Raw genomic sequence first — 24,004 nt, 5'->3', positions numbered from 1 at the left:
GGGCAGATCACGTAATTATGTGTCCCCCATGGCACTTCGCTTCCATCCTAGCACGTCATGGATGTTAAAAGAATCTTTGTTGCTGTGAAGTGAATGGAATTCACAACACCTATTGTACTTCTATAATATGCAAATCCATATGCTATGGGATCTGTAGGGACATATTTTTATGGTTCCTGTGTTATTAAAATTTACATTCAATCTAAATTGTAAAGGTTATATACAGTAACGTCTCACCACTATTCATTCATTAAACAAATTTTACTGAGTACCTACTGTGTAAGGTTTTTGTTAGTCATTGGAGAAAACAAAGAATAATCGGACTTGTGGAGGAAATGCAATGATAGTATGGCAGGTGCTGTGGAAGAAGAACCTGGAATATTTACTAAGAGCTGACTATTTGCCAGGCACTGTCTCATTATTTCCTTATTTGAATTTCCTTTGCTCATCTGCCCAAGCTTTTCTCAGAGTAGGGGGATGATGGTTTTTCTAGTCCTCTTTCAGTTTTAAAATCTATGACCATCTTAATGAAAATATTCAGAAGGGCCATTGTTAGATGCTGGTACTTTGGGGCCATCTGAGCAATGGGAAAGGGGATCTCTCCCAGACAGGAGGTGGTATCCACTTTGCTGTAAATTGTGAAATATATCCTATATACAGAAGTGTACGTAAGACATAACACATAAAATTTAAAGAATAATTATACACTGAAAACTTACATAACAAACACCTAGGTCAGAAAGACTTTGCCAGCCCCCTGAAAACTCTTTCATTCACAGTATGTAATAATCCCCTAACACAAGCACCCCTCTCCCTTCCCACGGAGAAAACTTATAGTTACTTTAATAACTATATATACTTTTATTCATATATTTAAATATTTTAACATATATACATTTAATATATCAATTCATTAAATCACAGATTAATTACTTCTACTCACATCAACATGATAGAAGTGGAGAAAAAGAAGTAAGATGAAATTTTATCATGTTGATGTGAGTGGAAGTAACTAATTTTTATTGCTCTGTAGTGTTCCAGTGTGTGTGTGTCCATCCTTTGGTTGATGGACATTTGTAAAGGGAAATGGAAAAGAATAAAACGGACTGGGAAGGAATAGAATTGAACGTAGAGGAATGGAATAGGGTAGAGAGAAGTGGAATGAAATGCATCGGAATGTGATTTGGATCCTTCCAAACATGATGTATGAACATTATCATAGGTGTAATCTAGTGAAAATGTGAAAGAGTTTCTCTAGGATATGCACCCAGGAGTATAATGGCTAGATCATACGGTTCTTGAATATTAAGCCTTGCAAGGCAGTGACAAATTCCCCAAAAGGGTTATATAAATTTCCACCAACCACACATTGCAGTTCATGTTACTTGTTAACATCACCAGCCCTTAGCTTGATCACACATTTTCATTTTTGCCTGTCAGATGGGTGTCTAATAATATTCTGTTGGGATTGTCATTTGATTTTGTTTTTTAATTCAGTCAGACAATCTTTGACTTATAACTGGACATTCAGTTTATTTATACTTAATGTATTTGCTAATCTATTTGCCATTATCTGATTTTTTGTTATCTATGCCTCACTGTATTTTGTTTAAAGATCCTTCTTCTTTTTCTTCTTCTACTGTTTTTTTGGCCGCACTGTGCGGCATGCAGGATGTTAGTTCCCCGACCAGGGATTGAACCTGTGTCCCCTGCAGTGGAAGCGCGGAGTCGTAACCACTGGGACCACCAAGGAATTCATGTATCACTGTATTTTGATTATCTCTCTCTTCTTTCTTGTTTTCTTTTGGATTATATGTTTTCTAATAATTATATTATTTTCTCTCTGTTAGTATGAAAGTTTAGATATATTCTGTCCCTATTCATTTAGTAATTATCCCCATAACATTATAAGTGTTTATCCAATTCTGAAGCTAACCAATACGTTTTCCTCCTCATGGTCAAGGCAATTATCCTTGCAGTCTTCTGGGAGTGGCTGGGGCTGATGCTTCCCATTCATTGCTACACTGGAGGTGTTGCCCTTCCTGGTTCCAGCCCTCTGGGCAGAGGGTCTCTTATTATGCTCCCTGCCTTAGGTGGACCCTAGACTGTGTCTCCTGTTGTGCTGGGTCCTCTGAAGGGATAAATACAGCAGCTCTATTTCATCTGATTTGACAAGTGCCTTCAGAGTAAAAGCAGCTTTAGCGCTCTGCTCGTCTTTCTGGGTTCCTGCCTTCATGGAGATTTTGCCCTAATGGTGCAAAAGGATCTTGTTATATAATTAATGCTTTTATAAACAATATTTTAAGCAGTATTTTTTAGTTGTGGTCAGCAGAAAGGTTGGTCTTTATAATCCTGTCCTCCAAGAACTGGAACTAGACAGAGTAACATCCTTGCTGCCAAACTCAGGTATGATCGCCTCTGGAACAGTCTTGGTGGTGGTTAGAATCTGCAGTGTTTAAGTGCATGCTTTTATTTTGTTAATTACCATTTTTACAAATATGTCTTTCTGTCCAACTATGCAAGGGAATTTAGTAAAGCCATTTTTCTAGGACTTTGGGGCTGGATTCTCAAGGGTCTGGAGTACGGTTCAACAACTTATACTGACCGCAGTTCCCCATGGTCTGCTAAGTATGTATTCTCCTAGGGAAACATCGCAGTGGCCTTGAAATGCAGATCCTTCTGGAGAACTCAGGACATGTGGTCTCCATCCTCTACAGGTCTCCCTTTCACTGAGGTCACAGAGAAGGTCTAAGAGAAGTTAGAGGTTAGAATTCAGCATTTCTGACTACATTGCACCATAAAATCTGTTTAGCTGCATTGTTCCAGGAGAGTGCCCATCATTCAGGTGGATGCTGTGATGGATTTTATTGTTGTCCAAAGTGCTCGGTACCACTCCTTAAGGTGCCCCCCTCCCTCCTTTGGCAAAATATATTTCCCTGCCCAATCAGCCTTGGCTACATGACTTGATTTGGCCAATGGAATGTGAGGAGAAGTGAAAAATGTCATTTCAGAATGGGAGCTTTAAGAGCCAGCATAAGCTTTCCCAAGCTTCCTTTTTGCTCTGCCATGACTGTCCCAGAGAGGAGTCATGGTTCTTTGTGTGTGTTGAGCTCATCAGAAACTGACAGGTTCTCAGTATAGTTAGGGGACTCTGATGGAGGCCCTCTACTTATTGGACAGAAGTCAGCACTGGCTGCACCTGCTGAAAGTATCTCCAGATCTTCTGAATCCAACTGTCTCTTTTCAGCAGAGAGTTCTATAGTCTTCCTTCCTGAACCACTAACTCACTTATTCAAACCCCATCCTCTTTTTTTTTTTTCCTTGTGTAGAGTGCCCCCTGCTTCCACCTCCCTCTTTTTATTTATGTTCTTCCCGTAGATAGTGTGACAATTCTTCACCGAATCTCTGCCTAACATAAAAAGGCCCTGAAAAAAAGTGACAGTAGGTATGGCCACCCTTAATACAGACTTTGGGCTGCCTAGGAAGCACAGCCCATAGAATTTGAAAACCAGCAGGAATAGAATCTTGCCTGCCTGCTGTTGTCCTGTCTGCTGCCAACTGATAACAGAGCGGTGTGAAATCTTCCCCAGAGGGTGTTTCACTACACACACTGTTTGAGAGCTGTGGGCTGGTCTGACCATGTGAATGCCCTGACACTCAGAGGTCACCTCTCGCCCAGAGTGGAGCTTGGACCATGCTGCCTCTGAGCCCTGCGTCTTGGGGATGGAGAGGCCATCCTAACCGCTACTGAAAAGATTCCCCCTGGGACCTTTGCTTTGCCCTGTAGCACCTTCCTTGGTTCCTTGAATTGTGGAGAAAGAGGAGAAGACAGGACTCAGCTTGCATTTCCCCTGGATTTGTTCCTGAGTAAATAAATATCCTGAACCACTATCTCAGTTTTACCCAACCTTCTTTTTTTTTTTTTTTTTTTTTTTTTTGCACCAAGATGCCTGTGGGACAACATATTCCCATCAGTAACAATGGCTGTCAATGGCAGGGGGTCTTCCCAGAACCAGAATGGGTGGAGGGGGTATATCCCCCTCAAGACCATGTATTGAAATCTCTGGGGTAAGGGTACATAGAGTTTTCAAAAGCCCCCAGGGATATCTGTTCACCTCCCTCACTCTTCATTACTTTTATTTTTAGGTTCCCCATTGACATTCCTTATTATTCTAAGAAGTAACATATAAATCATGAATATTTTACAAAAGTATTTATTAACCCACTTTCCAAATTGGAGAGGGGGAATTGTTCTTTCATCCCCCACCCCTTTGCCAATTTTGTTTGCAGAATACAGGCGCATAGTATTTAATTTTATAAAGGAATACAAATTCCTTTATTTTTGGAAGTATTATCTAGATTAAAAAGTATGGCAGCAATGCATAGTGAAACTGCCAGTGTGTGATGTGGCCACAGCTACATACATTTATACATTAGTGAGCTCTTACACTGGGATTCCTGGAGCAACCCATGTGCAGAAAAGTGAGGTTGTAATTGTGCTCACTGATTGTATAGCAAGCGTTTCTTCTTGAGAGAAAACAGGTCGGTGGTACAGAAAGATGCCATATTGGTCTCTGCTGAGACGGCTCCCACTCAAATAAAGTCTGATTCTAGGCCTAAGGGGGTTGCATCATTTGAGTAAAAGCAAGCAGGTAAACCCTGACAATTCCACCCTCTATCTTTTTGTTTTTTTCTTCATTGTCATTTGTTCTGGGAACAATGACACAATGTCTCCCAGAGATTCCCTCCGGACTGGGCCATAAGCTCCTCAGTTGGTTCGGTTCCCGGGAGCTCACGCGAACCCCCATCTCTCCTGGCTGGTAGCTGACTGCTGAGAGGGAGTGAGCAAGGAGTGAGCAGCCCGGTCCTGAGGCCAGTAATTTCCTTGGCCAACTAATTTCCCATTTGTGGGCCTGAGCTGTCTTAATTCAGTGTCAAGAGGTTTCAGGTAAGAGATGAGGAGTACCATGAGGAAATCAGATTTTTAAAAATAAATGGCCTCCATTTACAATGCTTGGTGTCAGTTTATTTATCTCTTGTAAAAATAAAATACAGTGTGTGTGTGTGGGGGGGGGGAATAAATAAATAAATAAAGCAAAGCTGTGTCTGAGTGCTAAAAATAAATAAATAAATAAATGGCCTTTCTAGTGCTCTCAGTCAAGGGCTCTAAGACAGAGTTTTGTCCTTTCTGAGGTCTTCTGCACACAGCTAGTGGAGGACACTTCCCCCTTCCAAGAAAGGTTCCAATGGTGTTTCTCCCGGCCCCTCCCTAGGCGAACACCACTCGGAGGCAAGTACCAAGTCTGGAGCTCAACACTGAAAGCTTTCCTTCTGCTTCCCAGCAGCCTGTTTTAATGCTGCATGCTCTTCACTCTGTGATCCGATTTCCAGGTTGAAGAACCATAAGATGATTACAGCCAGGAGAGCCCTTAGATGTTACCTAGCATGGCCTCCCCTGTGTGGGTGAGAAGACTGAGCGCCACTGTGGGAAATGATTGGATCCGAGGATGGCACAGACCTCGGGGCAGAGCTGGGAGCAGCTGCCAAATCACCTGGCCTTTTCCCTGCAGAGGCTGCCTCTCGCCAGGGACTGTGCCTTCAGCTGGATTATGCAAATTTGGAGCCAAGTTCCCTTTTAGTCCCTAAAGGATTTAAACTGGGCATCAGGGAGCTGTGGGCACCCTATCGCCCGCCTCTTTCAGCAGCACTGGAGGAGGCAGCGGCCGTCAGCACAGCACCAGCTTGCTTCCCCAGCAGCTGCCTGGGACCAGGAACCAAACAGGAGCTCTAACGGTTCTAGGACTTTATGAATCTACATCGTTATTACTGTGCTTCTCACAGCACATGAAGTTATAGTCTATCTCGCCAACTGGTCTGCGAGCTCCCCAAGCAAGGGAACCGCATGTTACTTCTCTCTCAATCCTTATGTGTCAGGAGCGCGATAGTACTGCAGTAAATGAACATATGAGTTTAGGTTTGGAAGGCCTGAATCTGAATCATGGATGAACCACTTAGAGGTGTGTAAACCTCAGCTTCCTGATCTGGATGAAGGAGAGAATAATCCCCTCCTTGGCCAGCGCACAGGTCAAGCAGCTAGTGCTTGGCACACAGTAAATGATGGTCCCAGCACATCAGGGGGTGTGGGAACTGTAGGCTCTGCATTTCCCCATCCCTTGTTTCTCCTTGGTCCCCTAGGGTGTCACAGTCACCACAGCACATGAAGTGGAGAATGCCTGGAAGAACAGTAGGGGTGAAGCGAATTGTCCTTGCCTCCTGGAGACTCCTGGAGGCCTGGGTCAGCGTGCCCTGCTTGCTGCGCTTATGTCACTGCCCAGCCCTGCTTCCCCCAGCCTAGCTCGGGGCCCTGGAACGCTCCTTTGGGACTTCCCTCCTCCCCAGCCCCGGCTCCAGCTGCCATGGTAACAGGTTCCAGGGTGACAAAGGAAGATGCTCAGTCCTGTTTCCTTCTGGTCCTGTCAAGGAGGATTTTCAGACCTCACGGACTGCACTGCTCTCCACCTACCTGGCCATCTTCTGTGTTCTCACTCAGGTTGAGCTCAAACTTCCAGCCCTGCCAGCAGGACCATGTGTACCAGCCTGACCACTTGCGAGTGGAAGAAAGTCTTCTATGAGAAGATGGAGGTGGCCAAGCCGGCCGACAGCTGGGAGTTCATCATAGACCCCAACCTCAAGCCCAGTGAGCTGGCCCCCGGCTGGAAGCAGTACCTGGAGCAGCACGCCTCGGGCAGGTAAGAGGAAGGATGTGGCGGGCTGTGGAGAGCCCTGCAGCGCAGCCCTGGGGGCTCCTTCCAAGGGGAGGCAGAGATACGTGGAGCCCCATCCTGGGGTCAACTCAGGCTAGGGGGCAGAGAAGGAGCTGCCAGGTGAGTCGAACCGGCCTTGGTTCTAATCCCAGCTGTACCACTGACTCCTGGATGCTCCTGGCAAATTGTATTCTGTCTCTGGGTCTGGGTTTTCCAGGGTAAATAAAGAGCTGTAATTCTTCAATGCCTCTGCAATCTCTGACATTTTACGTGTTTTCGTATTTTCATAATTTGTTAAAGATTGGTAGGAACTGAGCGGAGGAGGCCATGAGGTCCACTGGGGAAAGCCTTAGCTCTGGTCCTAGGTCCGTTCAGTCAACTCAGTGCAATTAGATTTGAATACAAAAAACACATATTGTCCACCTGCCATGTTCTAGAAACTGGCTCTGCAGCTAACTAACTGTGAACCTGGGCAAGTCCTTTTCCCTGTGTGGTCTCAGTTTTCACACTTGCAAAACCAGAGAGTTGGCCTTGGGTGATCAATCAAGTCCCTTCCGGTTCTTTTACATATGGGTCTGTGACAAAAAGCTTTGGGCAGGAGTTTGGTAGGTCCTTAGGGTCCAGCATCACATACATTATAGGAGCTGCAAGTCTCTCATAAAGCAAGGAGTCCTTGAGGTCAGGACGTCCATCTGAAGCCCACATGCCTCTCCCTCTTCTAGAGCATGGCTTGGGGTTGGGGCCTCAGAATTCCCTGCGCAAGCTGCCTCAAGCTCATCTCCAGGATCTGTATGGGCCTCTTCCCTGGGTCCATTGAATCAAGGACAGACAGTAGCCCTAGGCCCCTGGGGAGGGCAACAGGGGGCTGTGTCCTGGGGGTGTGGACACACAGACTGGGCTGTTCACACATGCTTGCATGCTAAGCTCCTTATGGTGCTGGGGGTGGGAACAGAAGGGGGCAGGCCATGGGTGAGGAGCTTACACTTGTACTCTTGCCCCAAGAGCTGCAAATATTAGAGTGAACTTGCCTTTGGGACAAAAGTCAAGAGAGGCAGAGGTTGGTTGGTTCATTTCAATTCAAATCCATTCAAGAGACATCTTTTGGGCACCTGTTACAGGCTGGGTCTCGGCTCCATCTCTGACTAGCTGTGTGTGCAGAGGGCTCTCTTTCTCTCAGTGAAATAAAAGTTTGACTAGATGACCCTAAGGTTCCCTCCTACTAGGTCTGATGCTTTGAGATTTAAGATCTGAGGTGTGGCTTGAGGGAGGGGAAACACCTCTGGATTGGCTTGATTTAAAAAGGTGCAGAAGGAGGGGACTGAAGACGTGAAGCTCCGGGCTGGCTGGTGGGAGGGGTGCAAAGGGCTGGAAACTCAGGTGCAGGGGTCCAGGGGTTTGGGGCTGAGCTGCATAGGCTCGTGGCCCCTCTTGCCTCAGGGATCAGCTGGTCCTATTCCTGGCTGGTGATCTGTGGCTCCCAGCTGGCCTCAGGCAGGGCTGGAGAGGCATCATCCTTGTGCATATTCTGTGCAGCGGCTCACCCTACCTGTAAGCATTGTAACCCTGGTGCCCTGCAGCTCTGGCCTAGCACAGGGAGGCAGGATGGAGGGGGACACTCCCCTTCTGGCTCAGGACCAATCAGGATGCTCTGGCCTGCCAATCCTGCCTTGGGCTGCACTGGGTACTGTGCTGCACTTACGTTGTCTGTGGGCCCCAGGGCTCAGGGCCAGGCTTGGCTTCATCTCCACCCCACTGCGTTGCGTGGTGCTTGGCATACAGTAGGTGCTGGGTGGTGTCTGTTGGTCTGAACTGAGTTCCTCATCAGAGGTCCTTCAGGGCCATCAACAGGGATCCCATAGAGGGTCAGCAGTGAGGGCAGACTCAACCCAGTGTACCCTGGACTGCCTGTAAAGCCTTGGTAACAGGGGCCTGGAAGAGCTTTATCTCAGGGATGGAAGGAACTGCCACTGGACGTAATGAGTTCTCTGCCACTGAAGGGGTGCCAGCACTGGGTGGGGGCTGAGATGAAGTCTAGGCCATATGCGTCCCAGGCCACTTCCCTCCGTGTTTCCTGAGGCTGGAACTCGAAGGGGCCCAGGTTAGACAAAGTGGCCTGTGTGTACGGAAACGTACGTGTGTGTATGTGTGTGGAGGGGGATGCAGAGCAGGATACACCTTTCCAGTCTCTTCTGTGGGCCTGGAGTGGGATCTAGGGATGATTTGTCAAGGGACAGGAGAGTGTTCTTTGTGAAGGTGCAGGGACCAGACTGTGTAGTCCTCCCCCTGCTGGTGCGCCACCCACCCCCCTGTCCATCCGGTGGATTCTTGGTGATCTGTGCTTGGGACCGCTAGAGGCATCTCTTTGCCCCAGAACAGACAGGATGCACGAGTGAGATGTGTGGTCATCCCCCTTATCAGACTGAGGTCTGATAGAAGGATGCTTATTGGGCACAATTATCCTGCATTTCACAGATGAGAAATAAGGCCCAGATTGGGGGGAGTGACCCCGTGCAGCATCCAGACCAATGCCCTGAGTGCATTAGGCTTGGGGGGACCAAGGCCACGGGAGGGCCCGCAGGAGGCAGGCTGGAGAGCACTGCTGGAAGCCAGATGGCTCCAGCGTCTGGCTCCTGAGGATGCTGCTGCAGGCCGAGGGGAGCTCACCAGGAGGAGACGGAGATGCCGGCTCAGGCACTAATGTACCCAGGGGGCGGTAAACACTCCGCCTCAACTTCCACGTATAGGCACACAGGGCTCCTCCTTTCCAGGCTCCTCCAGGCCGGCTGTGGCTGGGAGGGAGGCCCACCTTCTCCATCCCTGCCTCCTTTCCCCGCAGGTTCCACTGTACCTGGTGCTGGCACACCTGGCAGTCGCCCCATGTGGTCATCCTGTTCCACATGCACCTGGACCGCGCCCAGCGGGCGGGCTCGGTGCGCATGCGCGTCTTCAAGCAGCTGTGCTACGAGTGCGGCGCGGCGCGGCCGGACGAGTGGAGCATGCTGGAGGAGAACATCGAGAGCCTGGTGGACAACCTCATCACCAGCCTGCGCGAGCAGTGCTACGGGGAGCGCGGCGGCCAGTACCGCATCCACGTGGCCAGCCGCCCGGATGGCGGGCCTCACCGCGGCGAGTTCTGCGAGGCCTGCCAGGAGGGCATCGTGCACTGGAAGCCCAGCGAGAAGCTGCTGGAGGAGGACGCGACCTTCTCCGGTGCCTCCAAGCCACGTGCCCAGGAGGGGTCGGGCTACAACTTCTTCTCCCTTCGCTGGGGCCTCTTCTGGGCCTCACTCTGCCTGCTCATTGTCTACCTGCAGTTCTCCTTCCGAAGCTCCACCTTCCTTTAGTGGAGCTGGTTGAGGGTGGGAGGAGGGTGCGTGGGGGTGAGAGTGGGGATGCGGTTCTGGTCCTGATTCTGCTACAGATTCAATATATAACGCTGGACAGCCCAGTTACCTCTTTGGACCTCAGTTTATTACTCTGCAGAATGTGAGTTGCTCTAGGAGATATTTAATGATCTTTCCATTAAAATTTACAGTGATGGGGGCACGGGGAGAAGGGTCTAAGGTGGATTTAGAACTCTCCAGGTTTGGTGTTAGTAGTTATCTCACAGGGAGGTATCTCTTCCCTCCACCTCCTCCACCTCCATCTCTACACCTCCTTTTGCTGCATTTCCGTATCCCATACCCCGTTAGGACCCCATTAGGACCCCATTAGGTCCCGTCTTGTCCCCGCCTGATTCTCAAGCTCATCTTCAGCTGCTTCTGAGCGTCCTACCATGGTTCCCCTTGGGGCGGGCAGTGGCCCCCCCAAAGCATCTTCAGTCAATACTCAGTGCGTCTTGACCCGTCCCTCTCCTTGAGAGCCAGCTCCCACCATTCTGAAAAGCTTCATTTTTTACTCTGGTGTTAGAATCTGTTTGTCTGGAATTATTTAGAGCTGCACTGTCCAATATGTTAGCCATCAGCCATGTGTGGCTAAATTTAAATTAATTAAAATAAAATGAAAAATTCGGTTCCTCAGTTGTACCAGCCATATATCAAGCCATATATCTAGTAGTGGCTACTGGAAACCATACTGTACTGTGCAGATATAGAACATATTCATAGAAATTTCTATTGAATAGCACTGGTCTAGAACTTGAAATTCCCACTTCAGTGTATTTTGTCTCATAAAAGAAGAGGTGGGTACAGGTTTAAAGGCGCAGCCTGAAGCCTTCTGGGGGCAGGGACAGGTGGGGTGGGGTATAGATACACAAATAAATATGTAACCTCTGTGCTCTGTCAGTTGATTAGAATCTATGAGTCCCAGTGTTGCCTAAATTTATTTCCTGGGAAGGAAGAGCTGTAGAAATTCACCACAAGAGGATGACTGTGTGTGTGTGTGTGTGTGTGTGTGTGTCTTGGTTTGGGGCCTGGAGAATATATTCCTGTGCTCTGCAGAAATGTGTGAGCTGTGGCACCACTACTTACACATGATGAAGTATCAGGTGTGATATTGCCCTCCTAGATGAAAATACCCTGTAGAAGATTCTATAGCTGTCCTAGATCCTGGGGATGCTGAGGGAAAGGGCAGATGAGGCAGATCTGGGATCCTCCAGGTGACAGTGGGGCTGTGTGTCTCCATTCAGGGGGCGTGATGACCAAGGGGAAGCATGAGCAGTGGAGACAGCACCTGTCTCCCAGCCCCTCCCCCTTGCCCAGTCCACGAGACTGCCCCATGAGGGGGAACGTATTTGCTGTGCCTGTTCCCTCAGGCATAGCTGTGACTTGGGCAATTTGATTCATGGACTGACATCAGATGACCCTGTGCTTATTATTATCTGGAATAGGAAAAAAAACTGTCCCATTCACACCCCTAATTGTTCTCTGACATTCACACCTTTCTATAGCTCATCTGTAGAGTTTCTGCCCCAAGTGGGACCTGAAAACTGAAGATGAAGTTCAAGGTGGTGTGTTTGTCTGGTGGTGTGTTTGTCTGGATGTGTTTCCAGAGACGGACTGCTTTGGACACTGTGTCCCGCCTGTCCGCTTATGTGCAGGCTGGCTTTACTCTTCTCTGGCTTTGGCAGGGAGCTTCTGGTGACTTGTCCGGATTCCTCTAGGGACCGAGAGCTAGGCAATCTGGAAGAATCTACCTTTCTTCGACTGGGTGCAGTAGAGGTACAGGAAGAGCATCAGGCTGGTGTGTTTGTGAACCAGTGGGCATGTGGGGTTGTGTTCACCTCTGCCAGCTACACAGGATACTCAGCTGGGCCTGTGTAGAGCTTGTGCCTCACAGGGTGTTGTTCAACTGCAGACATATGGTGGCTTCTGGGAAGAGGGATGTCAGCAGGCCAGGTATCATGAGGTTTCCAGAGGTCTCCAACTGCTCCCAGCCTGATGAAGCAGCACCAGCAGCAGCTCTTACTGAAATTGTGGGGTATGAGGTTAGGGGTCGACTGCTCAGATTGTGTCAGGGGGAGAGTCAGGCCTCAGGTGGGTCAGCAAAGGTGAGACCTCTGCGGTGGGCCTGGGGGTTGAGGGATGAAGAGCCACTGAAAATAGAGTGGGGGTGAGGGGGGTAGAGTAGGTGAAATGAGATGAGATCTGAGAAAAATTCCGGAAGATGAACATCTTCTCCTTCCGCAGCCACTTCTTTTCAGTATATAAATATACCTGTGTCTTCTTCGTATTTAATGCCAATGACCCCCTCACTGTCTTCACTTCCCTTTTGACTATTAACAGGTATTTTTTAATTCCTTCAAAGCCCAGTTTCTCAAAGAGTAGATTATATTTATCTCTACCTCTTATTTACTCCTTAATTCGTGGAAGTCTCATTTCCATGTCCCTAAAACTGTCACCCGGCACCCCATTGCCAAATCATCTCTATCTCACCTGGTCTCCCTGCTGCCTTTTGCACTCCCTCCTGGAAGATTCCGAGTCAGGGAGGGAGCACTCGCTCCTCGGTCTCCCACGTCTGTTTCCTCTCTGCTGTGATGATATTCTTTCTCTCAGCATCCCTTACGTGCTGGTGTTCCCTGAGGTTCTCTCACCTTGCTGGTTTGCTCTCTGTTACATACACCCGCCATGACTTAGGTTTCTACTGCATATGAACTCCTGGTCCTTATAGCTCCGCTAAGTATTTCTACTGAACTCCAGACCCACAGACCAATTGACCTGTCCGCTGGGAGATCCCTCAGCATGACCAAAACTGATCTCATCATTTTGCCATCCTGTTTGCTCCTCTTACTTCAGAAACCTGGGAGGTATCTCCTGACCTCTCTCACCACCCTACCCCATCCCGCAAGAATCGGTCACCATGGCCTGTTGAATGCTCTCCCCAAATACCTCTGAGGCTGATCTTCTTTCTTTCCTTCCCATTTACTGCTGCCCAGACTCATCATTTGTGTCCCTTGCCTCTGCAGCCTCCTTCATTATTGTCATGCCTGTAGCCTCCCCTGCTACAGCCCACCCTCCACACTACCACTACCCTGGGGTGATTTTCTAATAATCGGATGTGATCGGCTTTCTCCCCTGCTTGTGCTCTCTCCTGCTAGTGGATAACACTTAGTCTCATTAGCCGGGCACACCTCATTTCCAGATACTAACAATACATACCGTTTATTGAGAGGGACTCAAGAAACACTTTGCCAGAGGGCAGAGGCACCCACTAACATCTGGATGACAGCTGGACTTCAGGCCAGCATCTGAAGACAGGGAGGGAAACTGGACTTCTAGAAACCTGGAAACAGAAATGTCTGAAAGATGTGCAAAAATTGTTTGCCAGCATGGCTGACAAGAGGTTTAGGAGAGAACTTTTGCCGATACTTGGTGTGAGATTAACCCTGTGGACGTGGACGTTTGTCGCTGTGATGTGGAGTGAATATTTGTTCCTCGTCTCTCATGAGGCCTAGGTGACCTGTCAAGAGAGGCCCTTTCTTACTATTCTTATTCTTTTGTTTCTGTGCATATTCTGTAACTGCATCTGTGTTATAGGTATTACAAGAAGGCAGTGCCCTATAACCCTTGTGTGTGTCTTTGTGCTGATTTTATACCGCTGAGTAAGCGTATATGGCTTGTGCTGATTGCTGGTTGGCAGGTGCTTGCAGAGTACCTGATGAAGAGGACAGTGATGCAGGGAAAGGAGTTTGTGCTGAGACTCAGGATATCTGGGTACCAGTCCAACAATACAGTGGAGTGAGTCAATATAAACCCATTACCAATTCAGGAAAAACTGCATGGAGTATATCCTATGGTTATACAGCAGTTATCCTTCCATTTTCATCCAAAAGTCAACATCTATCTACTCTGGTCTATTTTATTCCTGGTCTGTCCTAAGTTCTAGGATTACAAAGATAATTAGACATAATCCCTGACTTGGAGGGCTCACAATGTGTGCTAGTCAGTGCTAGGAAAGGGAACAACTTTGTCATAGCTGGAGATGAGGGGTCAGAGATGGTTTCTTAAACCAGTCATGCAGGGGTATGTTTTGTAGAAATGGTCAGGGGGTCAAGGATGGGGCTGATAGGGAGCCAAGGGCATCCTGGGCTGAGAGAAGAAAAAGGAAGACCCAGAGACAGAGCTTATTTCATGCTCAGGAAGAGTAAGCAACCAAGTACCAGAAGAGAGCAGCATGGAGCCCAAGAGGAATCTGGCAGCACCAGAGAAAGAGGGCAGAAAAGCAAGGTGGGCTGGACTTAGGTAAAGACAGCTCTTTTGGCTCAACTAAGGAGTGAGGAGGGAGCATGAGAGACATTTTATTATCATTTTTAGAACTTGTCTTCAAAAGCAAAAAAAAAAAAGGAGTGCTGAACAGCAATCCTACCCTTGTGTCTTCTACAAAACTTTGAATGCCTACATATTTTATACTAGGCACTATGTATGTACTAAAGGAAGCATTCAGTTTCGCCCTCTTTCTGATCTTTCTCCATGCATCTTTCTTTCACACTCAAGGGGCTAGAATAGTCCCAGTTCTCATCTTTAGGTATAGCAATGAATGAGCTCTTCAGACGTGCTGTGGGTAAGGAGAATTTGGGCTGCAAGTCCCAAAACTAACAACTGTGGTCAAACAACACAGAAAGATTTGTTTATTCCATGCTGAAAATCAAGTCAATTAACTAATTGAATAATTAGTGAAAGTAGACAATTTGTTTCTGGTCCTAATTGTTCACGTATGCTGAATTCGTTTGAGAACAATTAGAGTACCGCTGATTTTCCGTTTTGCTTTTTTATTCCTTTTTGTTTATTTCTACAATAAAAGTGAATTACTTTCTTATGATTTAAATATGTATATATCCACATTCATTATATACATATCATAGTTCTTTAAACAAGAATAAATGTCCCTAATAAAATAAAATATATAAAACTTTTGATTGTGTATGCTTATGTGTGTGTGTGTTCATATATCAAAGTGTTTATATAAAAGATGAGAAAGAGAAAAGCAGCCTTGAGAGCCGGCCTGGCACTCCCAGCTAGGTCATGGTGCTCTCCTGTTGAACATATCTCCACTGAGCAGCAACCTCAGACCAGACCACTCTGGGATGATACTAGATCAAGGCAAGCCTAAGACCACTCCGTAGTCACATTTGAATATAGATAAGAACACAAACATGGTCCAAACCACAAAAACGACTTACAACCCCCTATTCTGGCCACTATGAGGGGCTGCTACCTTACCAGTCACAGCTTTAGCTTGCTTCCTCTCTGTCTTCTCATCTTCTAGATAAGAATCATTAAGATTTCCAATCATAAAATATTCTCCACTTTCTGACAGCATCCAATCCAGAGCAAAGTCATTTACAACCTTCCCTCACCTGACACATGCCCCAGTGCTAGAGTGTGCCTGTTCTAAACCCTCTTACTGAGATTCTTCATGGTTCCCAAGGGCATCCTCCCTCTTTGCAATGAGTCAAAAAATCCAACTTTGTTCAGTGACACGTGTGTTTAAATTTAAAATGGGTGTTTCTAAATCTTAGGATAAAAATGAAATAAAATATATTTGCAGTTTATTTAGAAATTAGGGAGGAAAGCATCACATATAAAAATTATATCTGTTTTAGTGCTTCTTAGTTCTTTAAAAACTTATTTCACAGTATTGTTAGACTTTTAAAAATCGTTTTCCCACAGAAAGTTATACAACAAATGTCTATTCTAATACTGGTTATCTTTGCATCTTTAGAAAATACATTTTCATTCACATTCTTATATCTATTTCAAGAAAGTTTCACATGTTATTAATTCTTTTGGTAGATGGGGAAGAATTTCACATACCCTCTTTCTTGTCAACTTGGATTTCCAATTTTGTTAGAATAATCTAGTATTTTATAACTAAATTAATAAAATACTTGATAGCTCATACATTCTCTTTCAAGAATTATATTAGACAAATGTGTTATGTTTCATAATATTAATTGAAGAATCAACTCTTAAATCATATAGGTTTACTTCTCCTCACCATCTTTATACCAGCCGACTCCACTTTTGAGTTCTTTATTTTGATTTATTCTCTTCTTTTCTTACTTTTGTGAGTAATATTTTCAGAGAGAGAGAGAGTATGTGACTGGTCTACCTATCTGAGAATGGCCTTTTTTTGCTCTTATCCCCCCTAAATAGATTGGCCATGTATTATTTTTTATCACAACAATCTTTTTTTTTCTCTCAAAACTTGGTAGGCATTATTTCAATGTCTTCTGGAATTTATTCAGGTAGAAAAAAAATCCGTTATCAGCCTAATGCTTCTTTCCTTTTACATTGCCTAATGTAATATATAAAAAAATTGATGCAATAACTTCACAAGTCTTGTAGAGAATATAAGCTGGAGAGTTTCTAAGGTTTTGCTTGTTTGTTTGTTTGTTTTATTGTTTCTTGTAGTAACTTTGTCCATAGGGGAGAGAGAGGCATTTAGACTGTTTTCATGTATCTCCCCATCAGCCTGAAGTAAAACCCTATTCTCTCCCCACTTTGCATTTGATTATGCCAATGAGGAATTTGCAAAGTTTGGAAGGTTTGCAAAATAGGTGGGTGCACAGGCTGAGTTCACTATCTTGAACCTCAAATTACTAGTTGCTAATTTGCATTATAAAAATCTACTCCTGTAAACTAATTTGAATATTCACTAGAACAAGATAGTTATAAGTAAATAACTGATATAGATTTAGATGCATATTAGGTGATCTTTAAATAATTATTTTTTAATAATAAGTATACTTGTCTTTGGATTTGGGGCCCATGCAGATAATCCAGGATGATCTCATCTTGACGAACTGAACTGATTATATCTGCAAAGACCTTTTTTTTTTTTTTTTTTCAGATAAGGTCACATTCCCAGGTTCTCAACACTGGCGATGACCTGGGGGCAAGGGATCCCTCACATGTGAGACCTTCTTGGAAGCACCTTGCAAAGGGAGTGAGATTTCACTGCCATGTGGGTTCAAAAAGGTGATTAGGTCAGTGAATCTGAGACCAGCTATAAATGTGACATTGATTATGAGTACAGGTTCATGAGGTTGGAGGGTATTCAGGTTAAATATGAGGATGGTTTGTATTAGAAATGCGGTTTTCCAACTTTGCTTCCCCTTCAAGCTCTTTGTATCTATGAAACTTTGTTGCAGAATCCTGTTCAATGAAGTAGAATTCCTGCCACACACCCCCTCCCCCTGCCTCTGCAGGAGCTGTGGCCTGTGTGCAGGGAGCCCAGGACCTAATTTGGGAAGCCTGGGAAGCCTTTATAACACAGGTTACAAAGTGTCTGAAGTTCCTTCTAGTGCTAATTGTTTGATTCTACGGCTCAGATAGTAATCTGTATAATTTCCTAGATTGCGACTTGTCAAAGCCAAGGATTGAGTTTTGATCATCTCTGAATCTCCAACACAGTGTCTGGCACAACGTGCTCAATAATCAACTGTGTGAAGGAAAAGATTTTTGTCTGAGTACTTCTTTACAACCCTAGCACCAAGCACAGTTCTCTCCGCATAGTGGGTGCTTTAAAAAAGTTGGTGAGGGAAATAAATGAAGGAACGAATACAATCCCGCCCTAAAATTTTAGATGAACTTGTCTTCTACCAGTTGAGCCAGCAGAGGGCAGGAGAGCTCAGTTTAACAACAGCTTCCTCTGGGTGAGCTGAGGCAGCCACGCTTAGCCGTGGCCTTGAGGAGCAGGTCCAGTTGTTTCATGGGATTAGGAAATGCACAGCCAGAAAAGGATGGAGACACAAAGCATGAAGGCCCAACACATTAATCCCCAAAGCTTTCTCTCTAGGATCATACTCTTGTCAGGGAATAAGGTTTTGCTTCAGGCTGATGGGGAGACACATAGATAACAGGGTAGGAACTGCCAATCTTACAACATGATTTCAACCACTTGGGTGGAAGGGATTCAAGAAACCTCACAGAAAAAACATAAAACTAAGAGAATCAGAGGATCTGACTCTAATACTAGTTATGTGGGTTTGAGAGAGACCCTTCCTTTCTCTTGATTTCAATTTTCCAACGTGTAAACACAGGGGAAGCACTAGATGCTTTTGAAGGTCCTGGTCTGTGGTTGGGTCCACTTCCGGCCGCAGTCCTGCCTCTGCCCTCAACAGTTGGTATTGTATCAGGAAAGCCAATGAAGCAGGTGCTTTGGCCCTGACGGGGCCAAGCCAAGTCCGTTGTGCTTGGGGGTCCCCAAGTCAAAGGTGGGAAAGAAGAGAATGGTAGAAGGGAGAAGGAACTGGGCAGAGTCAGATGAGAGAAGACCAGTGGTGGGCGGTGGTTTGTGACTCCATCATTTTCTACAAAGGTGGAGCCCATCCTAGTAGCAGACTATAATTCAGTTCTTAAAATATATAGACCTATATGTCAGAATCTTTGCAGCTGGGTCCCAGGCATCTGTGCTTTTAAAATGTTTCCCAGGCAATCCTGGTGTGAAGCCAGAGTTAAGGTCCACCAGTCTAGGTTAAGATTATAGTTTGAGCGTGGGAAATCGGAGCTGTAAAAGGGATACTTTCACTCCATGGGGCACTTCTGTGTTTATATAGCCCCTATCATGCCGTTTCAAAGGGGGGGGGGTGGGTCTCAGGAGCACCCTGAAGAGGAACTTCGCCATCTGTTGTGTACTATTCCAGGAACAGGGCCGTAGGTCTCTGGCCTCATTTCTCAATCCCCATTGGTCAAGACAGCTCTTCCTCTGCCAACTGCACCGGGAAGGCTCGTGCAAGACCTGAGACTTAACACCTTGTTTTTAGGAGGAAAATAGGTAAAGAGAACTGGGAGACGTTCTCTGGGTGGCACAGTCGGGCAGAGCACAGCTCGATTTCATTTCACTGGGGAGCTCTGAGCAGAACCATAGATCAGCAAGTGGGATGCTTCTGGAGAGTCCAATGGACCCACAAAGAGAAAGGAATCTGAGAGGATAATTAGGGGCAAAGTCTCCTTGCTTCTCTCTGGTGAGAGAGGAAATGTTGGAGTGGCAGACAGGGATCTGACATCAGTCCAGCTCGGCACTAACAATGTAACCTGAGGCCTCCATTCCCTTGTTTGGTTGATATTAACACACGATCAAACATGAAACTATGCAAAGGTGAGTCAGCAGTGCTACTCTCTTCTATTGTGTGCCAGGGACATACGTGTTCCTCATTGGTTGGTGGATGTGTCCTCCCTAGGCCTTCCAGTGAAGTCCCTTATCTTTCCAATGACTATATTAGCATATTCATATGATAGCTTCAGTTAGTTTTTAGCAGATAGGAACAATTACACAGAACAGTGTTTAGGGTTTTTTCCTTTGCTGAAGCTCAGAGATTACTAAGGGATCAATGGATATGTGTTCCTGAAAGTATCAGCTACCTAGGGTTGGGGGTCAAGTGATACAGTCCTCAGTTACCTGAGGTTCACCTGAGGTTCGTTCTACCTACAGAATCCACAGAGACCTCACATATAAGAAGAAGAATGTGTCTTCCACTAAATCAACATTTTTCAGCAACTACTCTATGCTTCACATTTTTATGGTCTCTGAGGAAAATACAAATATGACAGAAACAAGATTTCTGCTCTCAGTGAAACTCTAGGCTCATAGATGAGACATACAGACTCTCAAGGAACAGGAATGCGAAGTGATCTAGAATGGTCTCTACTAGAGGAACAAAAGACACACCCTTGGGCACAGGAGGGGGCCATAGTAATTCTAAATGAGAAGCTCTTGACGTAAAGTAAGCTGTATGATGTTAACAGTCAGAGATGGGTCCAAGGTATTCCAGGTGGAGGGAACAGCACGCACACAGAAGTGGATGCGGGAAACTGCAGAGTGTGTACGGGGAAGAGCAGGTGGTGGTGGGGAATGGGAAGGTGGAGAGGTTAGGAGTGACACAGAGCGAGACTGTACAGGACAGTTAGGGTCTGAGGAAACGTGACCGCCGGGCTGATGTGTTTGCATTTGAACTAGCTGGCACTGGGGAGTCACTGAGAGCTTCTGAGCCGGAAAGTGATGGGATAGAGACCAGAGAGGAGACTACTGCAGGAGACCAGGCCTGAGCGGTCATCACTCACCCACCCATGGAAAAAGTTCAGCCCTGGGCTTCATTCAGTGACCCCTTCACCCTTCATTGTCTAAAGCGATCACTTTAGGCCAGGCTTTGTGGAAGTTGGTGAAAGCCAATTTGGTGGGAAAGTCTGGCTTCTCTACCATCAGCAACTCCAGGGGCATGAGCTGGCACTCTTCCAGCTGAAATCCAACTCAGCAGAAGCCCTTAGAGAATTGCAAGCTCTCATTCTCATGGTCCGTGGTGGTAGGGTTGCTCTAGAAGGAAAGGTCCTTAGTGTATCCTCACCTAAGCACCCTTGCCCTTGGGCAAGAGGGGTCTGCGTGCTCCCTATAGCCTGCCCCCATCCCCAGCAGTACATCCCAATAAATCTGCCTCTTCTCCAAGTGATCTCCCAACTTTACTTACGTCAAAACTATCCTTTAGGCGGCTATAAGCAAGAAGACAATTCAGCATATATATTCACACTAAAGTGTTAATAACTATCAAGTTTTAATGTGCTACGTCTCCAAGAAAATGTAGAGAAGAGACTATTTTCTAATAGTCTAATAGTCATAGACTAATTCTAAGGGTTGAATTTCAGCACCAGTCTGCTGCATTTCTGTGAGAGATCTTCCTGGATCTTCAGATCATACCCTACAGTGTCCCCAGAGGAAGGGCAGTCTGACTATTTGGGTCAGAGTATCATTGAGGACACTCCAGCTTCCAGAAGCTGGCTCATTGAATATCACCCCTTGGCGCTGGCTGACGGCCTCCCTCTGGGCAGCAACAACAAAAACAGGACTTTATCTTTTTATCATGTTTTATGGATAACCAAGCACTTTCACCTACACTGTCTGATCTGGTTCTTAAATCATAATTATAGCAAAAGCAAGGATTATCAGGCCCATTTTAAGCAAGAGAAAACTGAGGACTTAAGTCTAGGGCCTCAGACATCCAGGCCAGGGCTTTTTACACTATACCATGTTGCTTTTCCCCACTGCCTGTAATTCTCGCTTTATTCTGGCTTGGAAGTAAAATGGTTTTTCACTTACAAACGGTCCAAGAGAAATTTTTGTCAGAAATCCACTTCCTGCACTCTCAGAAATTTGTGGAACTTGAAAGCATTTTAGGGAATGTCTAGATCACTTGTTACCAATTGTTCTTCTCATTTCCTTAACTTGAGATCCAAACAAACCATTAGCATGTCTTGTCAACTGTACTTCAAAATAAACTTCAAACCTAACCAGTCCTCAGCTCCTTCATAGCTGTCACTCTTGCCCAAATACCGTCTTCTCTTGCCTGAACTAGTCTGGGGAATAAAGTCCCCCAAACAAGCACAAACCACCTTCCCTTCCATGGAAACAGGCCTTGGGGGTTGGCTACAGTAGTCTCGGGTTGGAGGTATGAAATGCCTTTATGCCAAGCCAACCAGCTTGGGTATTTAAGGGAGAATGTGTCCCTTTTATCCTAGCTCCTCTTTTCTCTTAAATGGTTCTTAGACTCCTAAGTTATCTTCCTGACTCTGCTGCTCTCTTACAGTTAATTCTCCACTTTAGCAGAAGGCATTGATTTAAAAAAATCAAATCAGGTCAATCCCTTGCTCAAAATCCTCCAGTGGTTTTCTTACTGTGGTCTTCAAGGCTCTATGTGATCTGGCCCTTCTCTGCCTTGCTGGTCTCATCTCCCAGCCCTCTCTGATTCACCCACTCTGTTCAAGTTCCCTTGCCTTGTTTCTGATGTTTGAATGTACCAAGCATGCTTCTACCTCAGGGCCTTTGAACAGATTGTCTTTCCACCTGACAAGGAAATATCTTTATTCAGACATTTGCATGGCTAGCTCCCTCATCTCATTCAGGTCTCTGCTCAAATGGTTCCTCCTCAGGAGGGTTTTCCCCTAGTCATCATGCTTTATACCTTGTGTTAATTCTTAGCAAATTGAACATAATTAATTAATTGATGTGTTTATTGTTTGTCTTTCTCACTAGGACTTTGTCTATCTAGTTCACTACTATATTATGAACCTCTCAAGCAATGCAGATTCTCAGTACTTATTTGTAGAAAGAATTTGAGTGAATCAATTTTACAGATGGAGAGACTGAGGTCCAGGTGGGGAGGGCAGGTCAGCACCAGAAGCAAGATGCAAGAGCAAATTTTCCTTCTAACAGGCCTGTGAAATACCCGCTGCATCCGGCTTCCTCCCTCATATTACATAAAAGCCAGATTCTTTTCCAATATAAAGTTCTCAATTTGAGAAACAGCATTTTAACATCACAGTGTGCTCTAGTTTGCCCCTTTATTTTCTCAAACTCAAGCTTGTTGATGATCAGGGCTGGAGAGAACCACAAAGGTTGCCTATCAAGCCTTCTATTTTGCAGATGAAGAAACTAAGGCCCAGAGAGGAAGCCCCCAGCTGGACCGTGGCAGAACCAGAACTAGAACCCAGGCCTCTGGACTCCAAATACAGTTACTTTCTGCTTCCCTGCACTGCTTAATATTGAACACCTGATTACTCATAGATTTTATTGTCTCTTACTAAAATGAGTTTTTGCTCCTCCTATTGGCAGGTAGTCACGCCCAAATGTACATTTCACAGGGAGGTGGGAAATCATATCCCAGTTGGAGAGCAGCACATGAAAGAGGCCTAGATGCCCCCTCGAAGCCCTTGCATCCTGGCTGCAGACTGCTCAGCCAGGAGGTGTCTCTGGCATCCCTGAGTCAGGGGAGAAGGAAAGTTGCTAAACTGATCAACAGCCTCCCTCAACCTTGCCACTTCCTGCCTGCGTGCCCTTGTGCGGGGCAGAAGCAGCTGTGCTCTCAGGGACTCAATTTCCTCCTCTGTGAGATGGGGCTAGCATGCCCTGTCGTACTGGGTGAGAAAATACTTTGTGAACCACAGAGGGCTGCACAAGGGTGGGGTGTATCATTCTTAGTGACCAAGGTCCGGGAAATAGGGTCCCCAGTACAACCACAGACAGCACCCCCCCCCCGCCCCCTCCAGCCTTTGGGACTTGGGAGCAAGACCCTGGGGGTCAGCTGCAAAGGGCTCAGGTTGGGGAAGTTTCAAGTGCTTTTGTGCTAAATCAAACTTTATGCAAAACTTGGTCATGGGGAGGGGGCTTAAGGCAGAATTTGTGTCCCCTTCTGTTCTTCTTTCTTTCTTAAGTGGCTCCTAGACTCCTAACAATTTGAGGATTATAAAACTAAATGAAACAAAAAGCCTGGAAGTCATCTCATCCACAGCTTCAGCACTTCAGCAGAGGTATGAGGGAAGCCACCCAGACTTACTATTCCCAAGTAACTTAAACAGCTAAAGATCATGAGTATTTTTTTTTTAATACCAAATCATTCCATTTACATAAAGTTCAAAAACAGTCACAACTAACTTATAATGAGAGACATCAGAAGAGTACTTGCCTCTTGGGGAGCAATGGACTGAAACAGGGCACACAGAAACTTTGAAGGTGATGAAATATTCTATATCTTCATTCCCACGTTGGCTTCATAGGTTTATAGGGGTGTCAAAGCTCACTGAACTGTACACTTAAGACCTTTGCATTTTACTGGATATAAATTAGACTGAAATAGACTGACTGAACTGAAATGTTTTCCTTTTAAGTTCTGATATTGCATTGTATGTTGCATTTTCTTTGTTCCTGAAAACTATGGAACGCTTCAAGAATTTGCGTGTCATCCTTGCTCAGGGGCCATGCTAATCTTCTCTGTATTGTTCCAATTTTAGTATATGTGCTGCTGAAGCGAGCAC

General features: G+C 45.8%; 1 protein-coding gene and 1 non-coding gene across 2 annotated transcripts; one reads left to right on the top strand and one right to left on the bottom strand.

Moving 5' to 3' along the window:
- Positions 1-6,585: 6,585 nt before the first annotated feature.
- On the top strand, positions 6,586-10,108 carry RTP2 (receptor transporter protein 2). Its single transcript, XM_036851735.1, has 2 exons — positions 6,586-6,749; positions 9,601-10,108. Exons 1-2 carry the CDS (start codon positions 6,586-6,588, stop codon positions 10,106-10,108), a joined length of 672 nt encoding a protein of 223 aa, XP_036707630.1.
- A 13,789-nt stretch (positions 10,109-23,897) lies between these two features.
- On the bottom strand, positions 23,898-24,004 carry LOC118895084. Its single transcript, XR_005019857.1, has one exon. It is a non-coding gene; the product is annotated as a U6 spliceosomal RNA (small nuclear RNA).

This window comes from Balaenoptera musculus, chromosome 4 (assembly GCF_009873245.2).
Source record: "Balaenoptera musculus isolate JJ_BM4_2016_0621 chromosome 4, mBalMus1.pri.v3, whole genome shotgun sequence".
NCBI lineage: Eukaryota > Metazoa > Chordata > Mammalia > Artiodactyla > Balaenopteridae > Balaenoptera > Balaenoptera musculus.
Note: the sequence above shows the minus strand (reverse complement) of the source record. Positions and strands in the feature narration are given on the sequence as shown.